Source organism: Eptatretus burgeri, chromosome 5 (assembly GCF_056783735.1).
Source record: "Eptatretus burgeri isolate ZD-2024b chromosome 5, Ebu_testis_v1, whole genome shotgun sequence".
In the NCBI taxonomy this organism is placed as follows: Eukaryota; Metazoa; Chordata; class Myxini; order Myxiniformes; family Myxinidae; genus Eptatretus; species Eptatretus burgeri.
Genome location: NC_140965.1, coordinates 103,931,403 through 103,948,989, shown reverse-complemented (window position 1 = coordinate 103,948,989; position 17,587 = coordinate 103,931,403). Strand labels below are relative to the sequence as shown.

General features: G+C 46.3%; 2 protein-coding genes across 3 annotated transcripts in view; one reads left to right on the top strand and one right to left on the bottom strand.

The window, feature by feature from the left end:
* Nucleotides 1–17,587, top strand: part of LOC147027096 (uncharacterized) — a 547,644-nt gene that overhangs the window by 225,040 nt on the left and 305,017 nt on the right. For both annotated transcript variants that reach the window (XM_085883264.1, XM_085883263.1), the window contains 3 exons: nucleotides 4,399–4,452; nucleotides 16,655–16,699; nucleotides 16,884–16,937. In XM_085883264.1, coding sequence (XP_085739390.1) covers nucleotides 4,399–4,452; nucleotides 16,655–16,699; nucleotides 16,884–16,937 — 153 coding nt within the window. The remainder of the gene's footprint in view (nucleotides 1–4,398; nucleotides 4,453–16,654; nucleotides 16,700–16,883; nucleotides 16,938–17,587) is intronic.
* LOC147027099 (uncharacterized) lies at nucleotides 5,937–14,307 on the bottom strand. Its single transcript, XM_085880336.1, is given in 4 exon segments — nucleotides 5,937–6,306; nucleotides 11,110–11,569; nucleotides 11,723–12,742; nucleotides 12,783–14,307. Coding segments are annotated over 4 exon segments (3,375 nt in total).

The window sequence follows — 17,587 nt, the reverse complement described above, 5'->3', positions numbered from 1 at the left end:
GGAAATCCCCCTTAGGGAGGAGGGCTAGTTACATTGTAACAATCTCCGTCATGTGACTGTTCACCCCCCCTGGCAAGTTTGGTTGAGATTTGATGAGTAATGACAATGTATTGCAGTCAGACGAATAGACAGAAAGACAGACCGACACCAAATTGTGTATTTTAGAATTATTGTCTGAAGGCAAACTTTAAAATAAATAAAGAAAACCTATAGCAAATGCAAATAATGATGAACCACATCAAGATATCCACACTTCTTTATAAAGCTTTATTTAATTTCACTTGTCCGTTTGTCTTTAAATCAGTGAGTAAATCAATTATAGACAAAATACATTGGAGATTTTCAAAACTAACATATTGTTGCGAATTCGCGCCTGCCGGCGTGCGAGCGGACACGTAACTCGAATCGCGGCATGTCGCCCACCGGACGGACAATTCCGTCGTGACCCTCTCGGACTAAGGCCGGGAACTAGTCACGGGTGGGCCTTTCGGCCTCACCACGATCGTGCCAATCGGCCCCCCGCGTGGGATAGGGTTGTTCACCAAATTCGACCTACCTAAGTACCCACAAGGAGTGTATACCGGGCGATCGCACCTCGCCGCAGGTCGACTTCGGACAGGGGCCACTTTAAGCGACCCATTCCGTACTATCGGGATAACCGAGCGGTGTTATCGTCAACCTCGACGGTTCCGATTAATTATCGGGCGTATTTAGCCCACTACCAACCCTTTACGTGAAGTAAGATGGAGATTCAATTCAAGAAAAGACGAAGCGAAACGGGAAAAACAGTTCAACATGAGGCACATTTATTCCGCGGCACACGGAGAGTTTTTTTGGACCGCAGTGTCTAGCGGATCTAGTTGGACCGCAGTGTCCCAAGGTGTGATAGATCATTTAACTTGGTTTCAGCTGGTACCTACAAGATCTAGGTGAGCCTAGTTGGACCGCAGTGTCTAGCGGATCTAGTTGGACCGCAGTGTCCCAAGGTGTGATAGATCATTTAACTTGGTTTCAGCTGGTACCTACAATATCTAGGTGAGCCTAGTTGGACCGCAGTGTCTAGCGGGTCCATTTTGGGGGTGTCTGGTACCGGTAGTGCAGCGGACTATTTGTCTGGCGTAACCCATTTTGTACTCGACGAACTCAACTTGTTCATTTGGCATTATTTTTGAGTGGTTCCTCGCTCGTCTATGCGAGCCAAATTTTGTAGGCCCTTTGTGGGGGGTCTGGCGGGCCATTTGCAGTGGGAAAAATGTCTGCCATTTGTGTTGTTGATATAGGCGTTGCAGTGAGCATACCATGGTGGTGGATTTAAGTGGTACCTCACTGTAGCACCCATTTTTTGGCCCCTTGGGGGGTCCCCCAGGTCCACACGCAGCGGGTGGTACCCGGCAGACTCGTATTTCCGTTCATTTCAGGTGACCCCCTACACACTCCCATAGTCAGATATTGGTACCTAGTTCGTCCAACCAAATGTCTCTGGGCTGCCAGTCTAATTCATATATATTTGTGCCATCCCTCGGATGGATATTAAACTAGGGGTCCCGTTTGCTGGCAATAGTTTACGGATGTTAAAGATCTCAGTGTCCATCGCAAAGAGTAGGTGAGCTGTCGCCGGCAAAAAAATAAAAAATAAAAAATAAAAAAAATTTTTGTTGCGAATTCGCGCCTGCCGGCGTGCGAGCGGACACGTAACTCGAATCGCGGCATGTCGCCCACCGGACGGACAATTCCGTCGTGACCCTCTCGGACTAAGGCCGGGAACTAGTCACGGGTGGGCCTTTCGGCCTCACCACGATCGTGCCAATCGGCCCCCCGCGTGGGAAAGGGTTGTTCGCCAAATTCGACCCACCTAAGTACCCACACGGAGGGTAGACCAGGCGATCGCACCTCGCCGCAGGTCGACTTCGGACACGGGCCACTTTAAGCGACCCATTCCGTACTATCGTGATAACCGAGCGGTGTTATCGTCAACCTCGACGGTTCCGATTAATTATCGGGCGTATTTAGCCCACTACCAACCCTTTACGTAAAGTAAGATGGAGATTCAATTCAAGAAAAGACGAAGCGAAACAGGAAAAACAGTTCAACATGAGGCACATTTATTCCGCGGCACACGGAGAGCACACATATACAATTACAACAATTATGCACCAAAAGCAATTGCAACAAAAGAAACACAACAATGCAGATCTACTACCGACTACGCGAGCACACGGCAACACTTACACAGTTTTACTTTACAGACGGTGCCGACAACACATATACTCAAAAGCAAAAGAAAAGGGCCACCCTCAACGACAAGGGGGCAGACGGGCCTGTGGGCGCGAGACCGGGTGGAGCCTACCCGTCTTGTGATGAGCCGCAAATGCCGCGGCGGTGCCCCGACTCCACGCTCCTCCGCGGGTTTCGTTGGCACTGCTTGGAATGGGGTGGGAACGGGGCCCCCTTTCCGCACTATCTCAGCGCGGGGGGGGGAAAAGGGGGGAATTTTTGATGCTCTGGGGAAAGAGGATAGCTGGCTTGCTTGGGTCCTGCGACGAGCGACTCCACTGCAACCTCGACCGTGCTCCCGGCTTCACCTCTCTGCAGCTCCCCGACAGATTCCGAGTCCGACAGACTGACTCTCCTCCAGACCCATCTTGACTGCTGCTGCCACACTCCGCCGCCGCCACACCTCTCCAACTCGCCCGAGCCCAAAAACTGACTGAATTCGCCCCGCGCTCGGCGCTTTATAGTACGGCAGGAGAACCCATATGCAAATTTCCGGATCAGGATGAGCTCGGGGGCGGAGCCACGCTCGCCCATTGGACGGAGGAAAAGTGGGCGTGAACCTCCCCTGATCCTCGAATTTGCAAATGTCGATTCTACTCCGACGCGCCTGGAGGCGGGGCCAAACCGCCCCGTGCTTGCCGATTGGACGGATCAGAAGTGGGCGTGTATCATTCCTGATCCGACTTCTCCTCTGAAAGGCCGCTTTTTGCACCCGAGGCTCGGCGCGCGTCCCGCACGAGGTCAGGACAGCCTGACGCTCGGCGTTCACAAGTGGTGCGGAAATGGCCACAGAAGGAGAGGCGAAGGTGGTGGAGGGTCTAAAGTGGCGGTCCCTGGCCACGGTGACGCTTGGAATGGCGGCGATGCGATGGTTGCGGGATGGTGTGCTGTGAATGTAAAGGTCGTGGCTGTTGGCGTTGTTGTTGTGAAGCGGCGTTGCAGTTAGTGGTTGTTGTGTGATTGCGGTTGAGACGTGGTTGGCTCAAAATAAAGATAGAACAGAAAAACGGCTATCTTAAAGGGTCGCAGCCCAAATGAATCACATTTATTCCCTCTAAACAACGGGTTTGGGCTAACTACACATGTACTTACAGAGATATCTCACCTAAAGGACCTGAATGGTGGTTTGCGAATTTCCTCAACCGCAACAATATATCTATATGATCTACAAACACATAAGTTTGGCTCCTGATGTGCCACTTTTCGAGGTCTGAGATGATTGCTCAGAGGTAACATACTCACCCTTGAGCTAGTTGTATGGGTTGCACTTCCTACCTGTCATTTGCTTTGCAGGTAGGACCTTGCATCAATGAATGTGCCATTTGTAGGATGTGATGTTATACTGGGTGTCCTGTCTGCTAACCTTGACTTATTGACATTAATTATCCCACAGTCGTTTCCAAGAGTAGGCCATTGTGTGCCAGCCACATTCACGATGTGCTTGACAGACCTGGTATATGGTTAGGGATAAAGTATTGCTACGCTACCTGGATAATTGATCGCCAATGATGGCCATCCCAGTGAGTGACTTGGAAAGAAGAGAAACAGCTGCCACCTTCCCATCTTCATTTACTAATTCTAATTCATTTTGAAAAATCCTGTTCAACACTCCAAAACTTTTGCTACCTTTCTGTAATAAGGACCACATTCTTAATGACATGATGCCATCATTCATTTTATGAAATTTCAGAAACACAAAATACAACTTGTATGTAATATTTCGCATCTCGCTTTTGTTTGACGATTTTTGGAAGAACTACTCTTTACCCCATTGTCCAAATCATTTTTGTAAATTATGTATAATAACGATCTCTGAGGTACCCCAGTACTTACATATTCCCAGCAAGACATCCTCCCACTCACAGCAACTCTTTGCTTCCTATCACTAAGCTAGTTTCCAATCCAGTTAGCCACTCTACCAGCCACTCCTCAAGCCCTCACATTATCTAACAACCTCATGTGTGTTATCTTATCAAATGCCTTCCATCAAATAAAGTCTAGATATGACACATCTACTGCACTACGCTTATCCCAATGAGAAACTGAAATTATCTGATAAGTACAAATCAGAAAATTTTCTACAATCTTCCAAATACAATGTTAATAACATGATTGTTTTTACAGGGAGAGTTTGGAGCGAAAGGACCACCTGGTTCCCCTGGTGAATCAGGAGAGAAGGTGAGAACCTGTGAGCAATAATTATGTCAGAACCATTCATATGTATCTCGTGTACCAAGTACAAACTCAGGGATGTAAAGCTGACTGTTTCATCTAATAACATGGTTGATAAGTAATTTGTATTTGGTTTAGTGCATGTCAACTCCAGGGTCATTTAACTCTCCTTACACCAAGATGAGTGCTCTTCCATCCAGGTCTCCAAGAGCTCTGCAGGGTTGCTGTTGTTGTTGTTGTGGTTCTTTTTTGGGGTCTATTTTTGAAATATGCACTCATTGGTTGGACAGCTGCCAGACCCCACACAGATTTGTCACTTGACTCCACCCACCATGACACCCAGATGAAATAATATGGCTGCCATCTAGGTTTTCTGGTGGGCCTGTGACATCTGGTCTGAAGGCCTCTGCTGATTATTAAATAGGAACAACTCCATTTTGTGACATCTGTTTATTAGGTTACAAATGATGAAGCTGCATCTGCAAATACACAAGAATATAACAGTTATTACCTTTACCAATGTTCATGTTCATACATTACTCTCTATCTCCCTCCAAGTCATTGTGATGGACAAGGAACAAGGACTGATATATTATGAGCATTTGTACCTGATGTGTAAACGTAACTGAACGAAATGAGTTTATATGGATATGTAACAAGAAGAGAAATAAACCGTGTGATCATGTAGGGTGGACTACCCATTACGCAAGACATGGACCGGGGAATTTTCTGCCCCAAACACGATGCTGGTCATGTCGAAGTCACCCGATGTTTGCCATTCAGGTGGATGCCGAGTACGCGAGCTTCTAGCACCGGTGACTGGAGTGGCAGGTGTTTTGACCTGAGGCAGGTGCTCGTAAATGCGAGATGTTGAGTGGCATCCTATAGTGCAAAGGCATCGAGTCGTCGTTCATCATTGGTGGGTCCTGGTATGCAGGAGTATCACCAGGGGGAGTTGGTGACGATGGCCCCATGAGGTCTGTGGAGGGTGGCGTTGTTTTATCCGGTGTTGAAGTGGTTAGATGGTTGTCCTGTTTGCACTGGAGCTCTGAGCCATGGTGATAGAGGTCATGTACAATGGAGTGACGTGGAGCCCGAGTGTGGACTGGGACGTATTTCCAGAGAAATTTCCTGTTGCGGAACGTCGCTCGCCCTGAACCATCGGCACGTAGGACATATTGGTTGTGCTGGTGGACTTCAATCACTGTGCCTGTTTTGTCCCATTTGCGAGGATTGTGGGCAATCTGGTTTTGGATGTGGCTGTGGTCTCCAACAGTGAGTGGTGGTAGCCTTCTTGTGTGCTCTGACCAGCATTCAGCAGCTTTCATGTGGCGGTTGCGGAGAGCAGCTTCCCGGTTGGCTAAAGTGTCTCTCCATGTTTCATGGGGTCTGTATCTGCCTGGGAGGATAGGTATGAAGTCCTTTATCGGCCTGCTAAACATGCACATGGTAAGGGATAGCTTTGTGTCCTTATCAGGACAGTTCCTGTATTACAGGATCACACGCTGGAATGAATCTGTGTCCAGCTCACCATGAGGGCCAGTGTTGTCAGTGATCATGCGCTTCACGGTTTTGACTCCAACCTCTGCCCGGCAGTTCCTATGGGGGAACGCGACAGTTGATAGGTGGTGGTGGACTCCCCAGTTCAGTAGGAATTGGCGAGTATTGCCAGCGATGAATTCAGGGCCACCGTCGGAAGAGAGTTCATCAGTTATGCCATAGTTGACGAAGCAGCAACGCAGGGAATCCACCAAGCCAGACGAACCTCCCGATGCCCTCTCAACGACAGGCCGATTGGAGTATCTATCGACGCTGAGCAAGTAATGAAAGCCCTTGTATTCTTGGAGTGTCGGTGGTATTCTTGGAGTGTCGATGGGATATCTTGACGAGAGATCGGCATGCCTGATTCGATGATGTTCACCAACCTGTTCGTATTCTCATCACTACTAGTAGCCAATCGAACCTTGTTCCAGGTAATGGTCTTGAGTGTTTGAGGGAATGAAACTGCAGCGGTGTGCGATGAGGATGAATCAGTGTTTGATGTCTCGATGCAAGGTTTTTTTTTTTTTTTTTTTTTTTTTTTTTTTTGTATACCTTGGTCGAGGCTCGTATGAGAGCTAACACACAACTCACAGCAAGGAGGCATGAGACAAGAGGGGCGGGAGTGGAAGGGACAAAACAGTGGGGAACAGACACATTAGGTGAACTGTGGAAGGGAGAGGGATGGGGATGGGACGGGGAACATGGCGAAGAGAAGATGGACATTTCAGGGACTTTCAGGAAGGAAAGCAAGAGAAATGAAGGAAGTGGGCTTGGGTGGATTATCGGGGGTAGAAAAGATCGAGGATTTGGATGGGGGAAGATAAGAGGTGGTGGTGAACAGCTGTTTTGAAAGCCTGGAGGGAAGAATGGGAAAGAATAGAGTGAGGAAGTTTATTCCAAAGGCGGGAAAAAAGAGGAATGAAAGAGTGAAGGTGAGCAGTGATTCGTGATTTTGGTAGTTTTACCAGAAGGGGGTTGCTGGCGGACCGTGAGCGCCGTGTGGAAATGTGGTGGGGACAAATCGCAGAGAGAGCAGGGGGGGCAAGGCTGGAGAGGAGTCGGTAGAAGACAGAAAGACCACCAACCAACCTGCGGTGATTGAGTGAGAGGCCCAAAGACTCAGCTTCATTGCGGGAGATGCCGATGATCTTAAATGCCCTGGTTTCGACAGCGTGAAGCCGAGAAAGGTGGGAGGCAGGAGCACCAGCCCAGAGGGGAGAGCAGTACTCCATCAGGCTATGGACAAAAGCTTTGTAAGTGGTCAGGAGCTCAAGAGGGCCGAGGAAGGACTTAGCACGACGGAGGATTCCCAGTCGGCGACTGGCTTTTGAGGCGAGGTTGGAAATGTGACTTTCCCAGGAAAGGTCATGGCAGATAGTGAGACCTAGAAGCTTGAAAGAAAAGACTTCTTCCAGAGGATTGTTGAGAAAGTGGATGGGGGGGTTTTGTAAACAGTCCTTTCGAATTGACATAGTGAGAGTGTGAGATTTGTCTGGATTGAAAGACATGTTCCACGTGTTGGACCAGTTTGTGATTTTATCCAGATCTGCAGTGAGCGAAGAAGCTGCTGCTTGCCGGTCTGAGGGATGACAGATGGTACGGCAGAGGGTGGAGTCGTCGGCAAAGAGAAATAGAGGATTTTCCAGAGAGTCCGAGAGATCATTGATGAAAACCAGAAAAAGAACAGGGCCCAGAACGCTACCTTGAGGAACTCCAGCCTGCACAGGAAGAGGGGATGAAAGAACTCCATTTAGGGCCACACGTTGACTGCGACAGGAGAGGAAGTCTGCGAGCCATGAGTGGAGATGGCCTTGAATACCATGGGAAGAGAGTTTGGTGAGTAGGGCAGGGTGCCAGACTGTGTCAAAAGCACGTGATATGTCCAGGGATACGGCTCGGATTTCCTGTCTGGCATTGAGGACCTCCATCCATTGATGGGAGAGCAGAAGCAGCATATCCAGGGTGGAGTGACCTGGTCTGAAACCAAATTGATGATTGGAAATCAAGCCATTGGAGAAGAGGAAGGATTTCATATCTGAGGCGATGATGGATTCCATCACCTTGCTGATGATTGGGAGAAGGCTGATTGGTCTGTAGTTACAGGGATCTGTTTTTCACCTTTTTTATGCAGGGCAGTGATGTTAGCAGATTTCCAAGCAGATGGCAGATGACCTTGGGCAAATGAGAGGGTGAATAGAACAGAGAGAGGGTGAGCAAGAGCAGAAGACCAGGCTTTGAGGACACGTGGGCTGATGCCGTCTGGACCGGTTGCAGAATCTGACTCGAGGTTTGAAAGCAAGCTCTCCACCTTGTTAGGAGAAAAGGATACAGAGTCCAGGGACAGTTGGGTGCGACTGGGTAAAGTGGGTAGAGATAGAGATGGGTTTAGGACACAAGATTTAGCTGCAAACACCGAGTTTAGACATTCAGCTTTATCACGTGTGGAATCAGCAGTGCGGCCATTTGAGGTAAGGGAGGGGATGGAGGGGGAACATACACCAGAAACAGATTTGATTAAACGCCACCAGGATTTTGAGGAGGGAGAGAGGTTTGAGAGTTCAGACTTGAGATGAGAAAGATGTTGTTTTCTGGCTCTCCTGAGGGTAGATACACACTTGTTCCGAGCTTTGTGGAAAGAACTGAGATTGCCCTCAGTTGGGTTTGCTTTCCATGAGGCAAAGGCAAGTTGTTTCAGGACAACTGCCTCGCCACAAGCTTCAGTAAACGAAGGGCGGGAGGAAGGGTAAGACAACTGAACACGAGAGGGGATAAATCTGTGCATGAGGGAGAGCAAGTTTCTTTGAAAGAATTCCCAGGATGAGTTGATGTTTGAGAAAGTAGTGATAGGAGACCAGTCTGTAAGTTTGATGGCTGCTCGGAGACCCTGCCAGTCGGCTTGAGTGAAATGCCAGACTCGACGGCGGTGAGGTGGTTCTCTGATAACAGCCAGAGAGATGTCCACTTTGACAAGGACGTGGTCAGAAGAACCAATTGGAGCGAAGAAAGAGCAGCAGATATTGTCAGGGAAATTTGTCAAAATCAGATCCAGAAGAGATGGAGTACCATTGGTTGAGATCCGGGTCAGGAAGTTGACCGATTGAGTCAGTCCCAATGAGTCGCAGAAAGCTTTTGCTGAGGTGCCATGGCAGGTGAGAGAGGTACCCACACCTAGCCAACTGGCGTGATGACAATTGAAGTCACCACATAAGAGGAAGAGAGAGTTTGGATGAGAAGATAGAAGATGGTCCATGTTTTCGGAGAGTGAGGTGTAGATGGAGTCATCACTGTTCGGTGGACGGTACAGTACACATCCAAACATGAGGTGGGAGTTGAGGGGAAGCCGAAGCCAGAGGTATTCCTGGGGGTGTGGGGGAGTGAGAGCAGTGCATGGAGAGTGAGGAATAGAGTCTTTGATGAAGAGAGCAACACCTCCACCAGGATGAGGCTCAGGTCTGTCATATCGTAAGAGGGAGTAACCAGGAAGAGATACTTGGGAGTCAGACACGTCTTGGGAGAGGAAAGTTTCTGTTAGGCAGATAATGTCTGGTTTGTCAGTGGCAACCTGTATGGAAAGATCTGAAAGGTTTGAGCGAAGGCCCCGGATATTTGAGCTCCACACTTTTAATGAAGAGGAACGGGAGGAGGCTTTGGGTGCAGGAGGTGGAGGGGGAGGGGGAGGGTAGGACAAGGGACGAGGGGGGCAGGTAAGGAGGGTTGCTGAAGGAGTGTGGGGTATTGCAGAACAGCGAGGGGAGGGGGCCGAATGAGGAGGAGAAAAGGCTCTGTGGTGCTGGGGGAGAGGGGGGACAAGAGACAAGGAAGAAGGCAGTTGAGGATTTGAGGAGGTGGAGTGAAGAGATGGAGGTGAGAGGGCAGTGGAGGGAGGCAGGTTGGTGGATGAGAGGGGGGCAACTTTGAGAAGGAAGAGTGAGGGGGATGAAAGGTGGGAGAAAGGTGAGGGGGAATTTTTGAGAGAGGTGAGAGGGAGGCTTGGAGGGAGAAGAGTGGGATGGTTGCTTTGAGAGTGAGAGTGAGGGGTGAGGGGGGTGAGTTGGCACTGAAGTTGGAAAAAAAGAATGTTTGATGGAAAGCGAGCATCCATGGCAAACTGTGGTTTTTAAAAGTTTTAGGTCAGAGATGCGATTTAACACAATTCTTGATGGATGCAATGAAGGCGAATTCAGAGCATGGAGAGAAGAAGCGCTGTAATAGTTGGATTTTTTAGGCAAGGAATGAAGGAGAGGTCGAAATGAGAGCAGTCTGTTAAAATAGCAGAAGAGTAGTGCATTGTGAAACAGTAAAGAGTACCACATGTGTGAGAGAGGAAGATGAAGCATTATAAGATCGTTTTTGTAGTTAAAAATAATGTATGAGAGAGTTCAACAGATTAGGTCAAGGAAGTGTAAAAAAAAAAATCGAGGAAGAAGACGAGGAGGAAGTTAAGAGGAAGAAGAAGAAGCAGAATCAAAAAGAAGGTGAGCGTGTTGTTGTTGTTGTTGGGTATATATATATATATATATATATATATTTTTTTTTTTTTGTTGTTAATATTAATATATGAGAGAGTTCAACAGATTAGGTCATGGAAGTGTAAAAAAAAAAAAAAATTGAGGAAGAAGACGAGGAGGAAGTTAAGAGGAAGAAGAAGAAGCAAATCGGGAGAAGGTGAGCGTGTTGTTGTTGTTGTTGTTGTAGGGTTTTTTTTTTTTTTTTTTTTTTTTTTTTTTTTTTCTTTCTTTCTTTCTTTCTTTCTTTCTTTCTTTTCTTTTCTCAAGATAAGAAAGAGATTAGTTGGGAGAATGGGGGATGTTTGGAAAGTGGGGAGGATCAAAATTGAAGGTAATGGGGAGGATAGAAATTGAAGGTAATGGGGAGAAAAAAAAAACAAAAAAAAAACGATCGAACACCGAGTGGAACCGGTAGGCCTCAAGCCTAGGCCGAGGCCTCAAGCACAGGTAAGAACGTCGACAAAAATACTCACAAAATAGCACGATTTTTGAAACAAAACCGAACTAGCAACACACAGTAACATGTAGGTGAGAAAATTAAACAGTTAAAATGGGACAAATAACAACCGGAAACTTAGCTTTGAGAACGTCAACAGGGAGCCCCAAAGGAGACCTCTCGCTGCTCTCGAACCGGAACCATATGCCAGCAAGGAAGTCTTGCCGTACTGTAGGGTAAGGAAAGGTGTTGTCACTCTGGGGCGTAGATGCAATGGATGATATGTCATCTGTCAGGTGCATCTTCTCGGGATTATCGTCGCCTGTAGGGTTGCGGGAAATGGTGTCGGCCGCTCTCTTCTTTACACCAGGGACATGGACCATGTTAAACATGTAGCGAAGTGTTTTTTCTTTGAGGTTCCGGAGTCGGTTGTTTGGGATTTCATCGTGTGATCTGTCACCAAAGAGCTTGAGAAGCGGTTTATGGTCGACCGCGATAGTGAGATCCTTGCATCCCAGGACAAAATAGTGAGCTTTGTCCAATGCGTCAGCCACGGCTAAGGCTTCCCCTTCAATAGGGGCATAACGAGATTCTGCTGAGTGTGTGAAATGACTTCTGACTAGTGTGATCTTCCATCCTGTGGGACAGCAGACAGGGTGGTTGATTGACATGGGCAATGTTTCTGGAAGAGCCAGAATCCTACGCCGACTTTCGACCAATCTGTGGCAAGGCATGTTGGTCTAGACTTGTCGAATATCTGTACGCCAGACTCAATCTCATTGACAATGACCTTCCCAGGCAAATGTAGTGCCAGGCTTGAGGAAGGCTCGAAAAGGTAGCATGTGCTCTGTCATACTGAATGCATATGAAATTTGATTGACCAGCCCAAACCATGAGCGGATATCCGTGATATTTCTGGGCAGAGGGAATTCCATGATAGCCTGCAGGAATCGTTTGCAGGGCCGAACGCTATCCTGTGTGATCTGGAATCCAGTGAACTCCACAGTCTCCTGGCCAAATACAAACTTCTCTGAGTTGAGGGTGATGCCATTTCGTCCACAGATATTCAGCCACTTACAAGCCTGGAAGAAACTTTCTTCTAGGTTGACAGCCCATAGTAGAGTGTCATCTATGCACTTTGTTTTGTTTGGAAAGTCAGAGGCTATCTCATCAAAACGCCTTGAGTATCCATCGGCAGAGGCGATATACCCTTGTGGAGCGGTACGGTAGCGGTACCTGCCCCAGTGTGTGATGAAGGTAGTGAGGTGTCTGTCACCTTCTTCCAGTGGAATGCTGTGATATCCATTCCATGCATCAAATGCTGTCTTCTGTGTTCCTGAGGGTACAGACCATGCTTGGTGGAAGGGTGATTGTGTGTGATGGGTTTCGCGTGTAGCGTGGCAGTTCAGAGGTTGCATTTGTATGGTACGACGAGGTTTGCCATTTTGATTAGCACACACAACCATACGGTGGCACCACGTAACTGGCTCTGCGATTGGGACAGGTTCGAGAACACCAAGCCTAACGTCGTGATCCAATCCAGCTTTGACTTCATCCTGCCAGTGGATGGGGACTGGTACTAGTGTGTGGTAGGCCACGGGTGTAGCATCTGGGTTGATCATGAGATGAACTGGTTGTCCATCCATCATAAGGAGGGGGAGGGGTTGATGCTCATTGGTATTGAAAGTTCTTGATCTGTTGTGATCCAGGAGGAATTGATTAAATCTGTCACGGTTCGCTGACGTGGCTGGGAAAGGCAACTTTGTGGGCATTGGTGGTGGCTTCTCCCGAGGAGGGCAGTCATTCAGATGTTAGTCCATTGTCATTTCTGGGAAGGGGGTCTAGTACATCTGAGGTGGCATCGACTGTGTCTCTGTCTATCTCAGCAACTGTAGGGAAGGTGTCGGTGATCATGCCCAGACTGATACATGCATCTCGACTGAGGAAGAACTTGTCTGAACTGTCAGTGACGTAGGTAATCTGTCGATTCTCCAGGTTGCTGCCATCTTTGTCTTCGCCTGATATCCTGAGAATGACGGCACTGATGATTTTGATCCCCTTGTTGTTGGCAGCGTGCATCCTCATTGTGACTAGGATTAGGTCTTTGGTCTTGAAGCCAAGGCCGGATATAGCTTTCATGCCAGCCAAACAACTTTGACAACCAGTATCCATCATACAAGTGATGCATTTGGACTTGGTCTTGGTGTAGAGATTGTATCTTAGGTGCTTGTAATCAACCTGGAACGCTCCGATCATCAGTCTAATGAACGGTTGGGACTTTGATGATTTCCGGATCCAGGTGTCAGACAGATGGTTGTACAGGTGGTGGTCCAGGCTGATATATTTGGGGAATGTTACATCAGTTGCGACTGTGCACAGGGAATCAAACACGGCACTTTCTGATTCGTTAGCGTTGGCCTTGGTGATTGATTTGTTTTTGTTTTTGCACACATGATCGAAGTGATTGGTCTTCCCACAATGCACGCATGTATGACCATAGGCACGACACTCATTCTTTCTGAACTTGGCGAGAGATCGGTGCCCATGTCCTTTCTTTCCACAGTAGTAGCACTGCTCTGACTTGTCTGTTGTTTTGCGATCATCGTCATGGTAGCCTCTTAGTATCTCATTCTTGTGACATCGGTAGGTGCTGCTGGGGGCATCCATCCCATGTGATTGTGACTGGAAGAGGCGTGAGGCTGAGCGTTTGCCAGATTCTTTAGCTTGGACAAACTGGTAGATTTCTTCGAGTTTCATGTTCTGGTTACGGTCACCCATTAGGTCGAGTTGAATGTCCTGATCAATGAGCCCACGGGTCACAGAGACGCAGAGGTCCGCTTCTGTGTAATTCACATCTTGATGGCAGTGAGGGCATTGAATGATGAATTTACATACACCTGCTTGACCACGGAGACGTGCCCCGAATGATCTGACGGGTTCGTCGTGGTCCTGGTGCATATCATGTAGTGTAGCGTGAGCAACCATGATGTTCTCGTCTCTCACCGCAAGTTGCTTGATAGCCTTAAGGACATCGTCCTCTGAGTTGTTCATTGGTGTGCTGCCAGCATTGTGAGTCAAGTCTTTTCTTAATTGTTCATCGCAACATTCCAGCAGTTGGATGACCTTGTCTTTGCCTGTCACTTTGGTTGCATCTGCATAGTCGGATCATTGCGATTGGAAATAGGCCCATTCCTCACTTGTCCCAGCGGATGAGATCGTGGGACGTTTCACCTGCTCAACTTTAGCTGTAACGACGTTGACATTGGCAGCTGTGTGAGTTGTGGCATGAGTCGTGATGAGCGCCGCAGCCAGGACTGCTTCAACATCGGGGGTGAAGTACTCACAGTCAGCGATAGGACAGTTTACTGTGGGCATCCTGGGGGTTGATTGTCTCAGTGTTGATGTTCAATGCTCAGCTTCATCATAACTAGGAACTACTCCATTTTGTGACATCCGTTTATTAGATTACAAATGATGAAGCTGCATCTGCAAATACACAAGAATATAACTGTTATTACCTTTACCAATGTTCGTGTTCCTACATTACTCTCTAATTATACACTTCCTGAGTTTGTTGCATCAGATTTCCATTGGCTTTGTTTGGGTTGAGTGTTACAAACGATGAAGGACGCCCAAAAAAACTAATCATATGTCGGAAAAATATTATTCTTAAGATTTAATCAAGCCCATCAGCATGCATGGTATGTACCTCACTAAAAAAAGATGTGTAGGCCTAAGAGATCAGGCCTGTAGGCCTCTGCTGATTATAGACTGCCCGGGTTTGTTGTGTCACATTTCCATTCGCTTCAATTATATAGGTTGAGCGTTACTCACGATGATGGACCCTGAAAAATCGAATCATATGTCAAATAAAAATTATTAGTGAGGTTTAATCAAGCCTGTCAGCACTAACTGTACATGGCTCCCTAAAAAAATAGCATGGGCCGAAGACATCAGGCCTGTAGGCCTTTGCGAGTTACACACTTCCCAGGTTTACGACTTCAAATTTCCATTGTTTTTTTTTAGGTTGAGTGTTACTCACCATGAGGGACCCCAAAAAATCTAATCATATGTGGAATAAAAATTAGTGAGGTTTAATCAAGACCGTCTCCCTGAAAAAATAGCATTACAATTTTTTTTAATGGCCCCATATCGGGGTAAAACAATTTGTGACCATGTGACGAATCAGCTCATTCTGATATAATCGTAGGTAAGGTTGACATGGATGAGAGGTATTGAGTTAATCTTTTAATAGCTCATTATTATGTGTTTCGCACTCATACTGTTCATTTTCAAAGAGTGCATTAAATGTGCATTTCCCAATCAGCCCGTTACTGGATTTTGGCACAGGTTGTGACTACAGTGCGGTCATTCTTGTTGAGACACAATCCTTTATCCTTTATTATGTTATGACAGAAAACTTCAAATGTTCCACATAATTTAATCAAATCCATTTCAACCATTATTTTTTAAAAAGTTAAACCGTAATCAGACACATAAATTATTTATGCCGGAAAATGGATGAGGAAGGATTACATGGGAAGGTGCAGCAGTAAATGATGAAGTCATTTTGTTTGTTTGGCTTTATTCTTTCTCTCATAAAAATAAAAATATTTTACAGATTTCATTTTTGTTAGATGTAACACTGAAATAATGCAACTTATTAATAACAATTGTGGATATGTAAATCAATGTTGTTTGGAAGCAAAGCTGTTAGAGTAGCTGAAATTGTATTGAGTAGCATAGAACCTGTCCTTGATGGGTTCATTCGCCCACTTTTATGATTTATGACTTGTAATAAGGCTTCCAACAGGTGGCGCTATATGATGCACATTCACATGAAAATTTGCGCCCCCACCCTCATCCTTGGGGACTATGATATTTTCTTTGTCGTCGAAAACCTTCCTGTGCACCTCAAGTACAACCAACAGTTTAAAACTCATTATGTCCAAAGGTTTAGGAGTGCATAAAAGTCAAACAAAAAAAACTTCATTTTTTTACGGATATATAGAAGGACATAAAATATTGAAGCAAATTCACCGCTTTTTTTTTTTTTGTATACCTTGGTCGAGGCTCGTATGAGAGCTAACACACAACTCACAGCAAGGAGGCATGAGACAAGAGGGGCTGGAGTGGGAGCGACAAGACAGTGGGGAACAGACACATTAGGTGAACTGTGGAAGGGAGAGGGATGGGGATGGGACCGGGAACTTCTACCATGCTAATGCTATATAGAGCTTGGTTTTGGCTGGAACTGGTTCTCGCTCTACCATGGTAACGGGAACATGAAGCTTGGTTTTGCCTGAATCTGGTTCCAGCTCGACCATGCAAATAACCACATGGACCTTGGTTTTGGCTGGATCAGGTTACAGCTCTACCATGCTAATGGGAACACTAAGCTTGGTTTTGGCTGGATCTGGCTCCAGCTTTACCATGTGAATGGGAACACGAAGCTTGGTTTTGGCTGGATCATGTTCCAGCTCTAACATGAAAGTGGGAACATGGAGTTGGGTTTTGGCTGGATCAGGTTCCAGCTCAAACATGAAAGTGGGAACACAGAGCTTGGTTTTGGCTGGATCTGGTTCCAACTCTACCATGATAATGGGAACACTAAGCTTGCTTTTGGCTGCACCTTTCAAAATCGTGATTAAAAAAAAAACATCTGAATTATTGCCAGCTTTGATGTGATTTGCATTTTACTATTTTATTCTCTTCTTTTTAGGGTGAAAGTGGTGATGCTGGTCCCCATGGAGCACCAGGAGAGATCGTATGTTTCATAAAAATTGCAACTACTTTTAAAACGTTTTTTTCATATTTAATCCTGATTCGAATTTTATGTGGTGAATCTTTGAAGTAATTCGTTTGAAAAATGTACAGTATTGGTTCTGATTCAGCTAGAAGGCCTTAAATGCAGATTTATGAATACCTGGAAACGGTGTTGTGTCACGCAGGGTGAGCACGGGTTGCCGGGCTCACGCGGCTCATCTGGACCTGCAGGGTTACCGGTAAGAAACCTTAAGGGTAGAACCTTATGTCAAGCCTTCTGAGGCATGGATCCCAAGATAAATATAATTACCATCTCTATTGTCAACTGATAGCATGGAAATACATTTGTGTCATCCATCATTTGTGATTATGCATTGTTTCTTCTTGCATTGAATGCCATATGAAACAGTCTGCCCTTAAGTATTCAGATAATTCACAAAGCCTCTGCTGCCTAAATATGTGAATACTAGCATGCAGATATGCAGTATATTATATATTTTATGTGCAACACACTATTCATGTAGACTGCTCATTCTATCTGCAGCCAATATTATTCTCTTCTCATTGTAGTTAAAGATAAGTGGACAATGAGCATTTGCTTATCATGGAGATTAATTTTGTGGAGAATGAAAAACATAGCAATTCTACAGTGAATATAAGCTTGTACACCAAGACATTGACTGATGATCTGTCCAAGAGTAGCACACAATGGATATGTTTTTATTAATAACGAGCAGGGGTACCAGGCGTTGCCCAGTGTTGTTCTAATCCTGTTGGCATTTTGAATAAATCAAATTTGTTTTTTTTTCTATTTTTTTTTTCTAGGAGGCTAAAACAATTCCCTACACCCACTAAGGAAAGGGGTCGGGGATCATTTGCTGTTACCTTT